Source organism: Trichoplusia ni, chromosome 24, assembly GCF_003590095.1.
Source record: "Trichoplusia ni isolate ovarian cell line Hi5 chromosome 24, tn1, whole genome shotgun sequence".
Lineage (NCBI taxonomy): Eukaryota > Metazoa > Arthropoda > Insecta > Lepidoptera > Noctuidae > Trichoplusia > Trichoplusia ni.
Genome location: NC_039501.1, coordinates 4,650,174 through 4,653,060, shown reverse-complemented (window position 1 = coordinate 4,653,060; position 2,887 = coordinate 4,650,174). Strand labels below are relative to the sequence as shown.

General features: G+C 31.9%; 1 protein-coding gene across 1 annotated transcript; it reads right to left on the bottom strand.

Annotated features, from left to right (window-relative positions):
• Positions 1 to 609: 609 nt before the first annotated feature.
• Positions 610 to 2,488, bottom strand: LOC113505151. Its single transcript, XM_026887712.1, has one exon. The coding sequence runs from the start codon at positions 2,464 to 2,466 to the stop codon at positions 679 to 681; it is 1,788 nt and encodes a 595-aa protein (XP_026743513.1). The 5' UTR covers positions 2,467 to 2,488; the 3' UTR covers positions 610 to 678.
• Positions 2,489 to 2,887: the final 399 nt, after the last annotated feature.

The following is a 2,887-nucleotide window of genomic DNA, read 5'->3' as shown; positions in this document are numbered from 1 at the left end:
TAATCGTCACCAGTTTTTTTTTTAATTTATCGTTATTTTAAGTGTCTAGCCAACACGCTTCATTGATACAGCCTGGAGTAAAAAATATATCAATTATGTCATTTTCATTCCTACTCCTACTCTATTACTCTATTTTCAATCATAGTCAATTATTAAGCATTTTAGAATCTAGAACCTGGCTCAAAATAAGACTGAAATCCAATTTATTCATCAAAATTTCTTCCACTTACAATTTCATCGAAACACATGAATTATTTATACCAATCATTTTACGAAATCATTCTTCAGCAGCTCAACAACCAATAAATAAGTATCACTTGCATATACCAATATTTAAAATTAATGTTTCAGAAATTTTGAATAATAATATTGTACGTGCAAATGTTATTTTATTTCTTACTGTTATGAGGATTCCCGAATTTCGGTTTTTAAAAAACAAAGAAATAAAACTTAGATGAATATTGAAGGACACTTTAATTACTTTAGGACTCGGTAAATAGGGCAAGTGTCACGCGCGGATGATGGAATCGAACTGTCGCAAAGAGAGCATCTTATTATTATGAACTATCAAAAGTGCTGACAAGGGATATAGAAAGAGCCGTTGGGCACTATCATATACATTATATATATATAACAGCCCCCAGGGTTTTGACTAAACTTATCCTTAAAAGGTTAAGTTTATGCAAGGGATTTACGGATTTTAGGTGCGGAAATGTCGGAAGAACTAGCAGCAACTTCTGTAAGCTCTTCAGCTTTTTCCGTATTACATTTGAAAGCTTGTCTATTTAAGAGACGATGACAAATGCCCGATTTTACAAACTTACAAAATAGTACAAAAATATATATTACAATAATAACAGATATAATTATTGTTACATAGGAATAATATTCACCATATAAAACAATATGTGGTTTTTCAATTAATTTGTCAAGGTTATTGACAATGCGGCTGGTTTCCAAATTTCGTCGTGACGTTATAGAATCAAGGTTAATATTAGTAAGATTTAAAACGGGAATTTGAGGCTTAAATTTCGATAATGTTTCCGAATTACAACAAGAGTCATTTACTAGATTAAAGTTAATTTTAATTGTTTGGACTTTAATTGTTTTGTAATATTTGGGTATTAACCTTGAGTCTTTATAAAAGGCTATACAATACGGAGGTAAGTTTATCATGCCTGTGCCTGATATGATGACTTCAGTATTGGAAGCTTTACAGTCTATGGACAATTTGGAAGGGTTTGTAATAACATATAACCATGTATTGTTAGACAATGTTTGCCAAATATCTAGTTGGCCTTGAATGAATTGGGTCTTACAATTACTAGGCACAGATTTTAATGCTTTTGAGATTATATCCGATTCGCAGATCGGAGTCCTGGCACACGAGTAAGTATCTAGGTTGTCACATATATAGTACTGGTTATTTATTGTCTTACAGCTACTTAGATTATCTAATTTACTATAATATGATCTATCTCTGTTAATAGCTAGATATTTAGTAGAGGGAATGATCATAGTATAAGTATCATGGGTTACAGAAACTGGATAAGGTATGTTATGATATAAATCATAGCTCCTGGAATTTACTAAAGGTATTTTTAAGGCAAATACAACTTTGTTATTATTATAATAACTCGCAATTTCTGAAACATTCATTAAAGTGTGTATATTTTCTAAAGTTAAACTTAAAGGAAATTGATGATTATCAGCTAAAAACCTATAATTATTAACAAGCTCTGTAAATAGCTGTTTTGGACTTATAATAGAAGGATACAAAATATTTAATTTACTAAACATAATAGCGTTTACAGTGTCTTCTAGTTTAAAAGATAAAGTTAGGAGACTACTTTCTAATAAATTTAACATTCCATTGAATTTAGTTTTTAATATTAATTTATCAGCTAACAAGGTCAAGTTCTTTTGGAATAAAGCTATGTCATCAATAGCATCATTTAATCTCTGCTCGTTGACACTAATTTTATTTACTGAGTCTTCTATTGAAGAGAGTGTTGAAGTAGTTACTAATATATTTTGTTTGACTAATTCGGATAATTTAGATTGATCTTTCTCTATTAATTGAATAGCGTTACTATAATTCATTGCGTCGTCTTCGTTCATAGTACCAAATAGATTTTTGAATAGGGTGCCAATACCCCCAAACCAGGCTGAACGTTTAGACCTTGATTCAATTAAGTGAGAAATATAATCGTAATCTCGAATAATGTCGTTGTATCTTATTGATAACGGCTGGTGCAAATTAAGACACTCGATATCGGTATACAGAGCAGTCTGCTTACATAGGAACTTAGAAGTGCCTATCACACCGTTAAGATTCTTAATATGCGGTTGAATAAATGAAATATCTATTGGAATTAGTACGCTAAGGAAACCGTCTATCATTTTTAATGACCCAATGGGGTCAAAATATATGCCGGAAGCATTCGTGGAACTTGTGATGAACATTGCTTTTGCGGAAGACAGAGAACTGTAAAGGAATAATTAAGAGTTAAACTAAGACTAACTAAACTTAAATATTACGTTAAGTTAAAACAAGCCTAAAGTGATTATGACACGGTGTCACGGCGATGAGCTAATTTTATTTCATCAAAATGATGGGACACGTGTCGTCTATTTATTAATAGCGTTACACTATTTCTACCATTAACCTTAATAATTTTATAAGGGCCTTTCCAGACCGGAGATAGAGCCTTACGCATACGGAGGTGATTTTTAAGGTACACATAGTCACCAGCATGGTAACTTACAGGTCTTGTGCGGGCATCGTAATGGGCTTTGGAAGACTCTTTCGACTTCTTTATAAATTCGACGGCTTTATCACGCGTGCATTTAAGGCGATGTTGAAGCATCTTAATATAGTCCGGAT

What these genes read in the sequence shown, in the direction of transcription:
- LOC113505151 (XM_026887712.1), bottom strand. Translation starts at nt 2,466, where the DNA reads ATGTTCATCACAAGTTCCACGAATGCTTCCGGCATATATTTTGACCCC.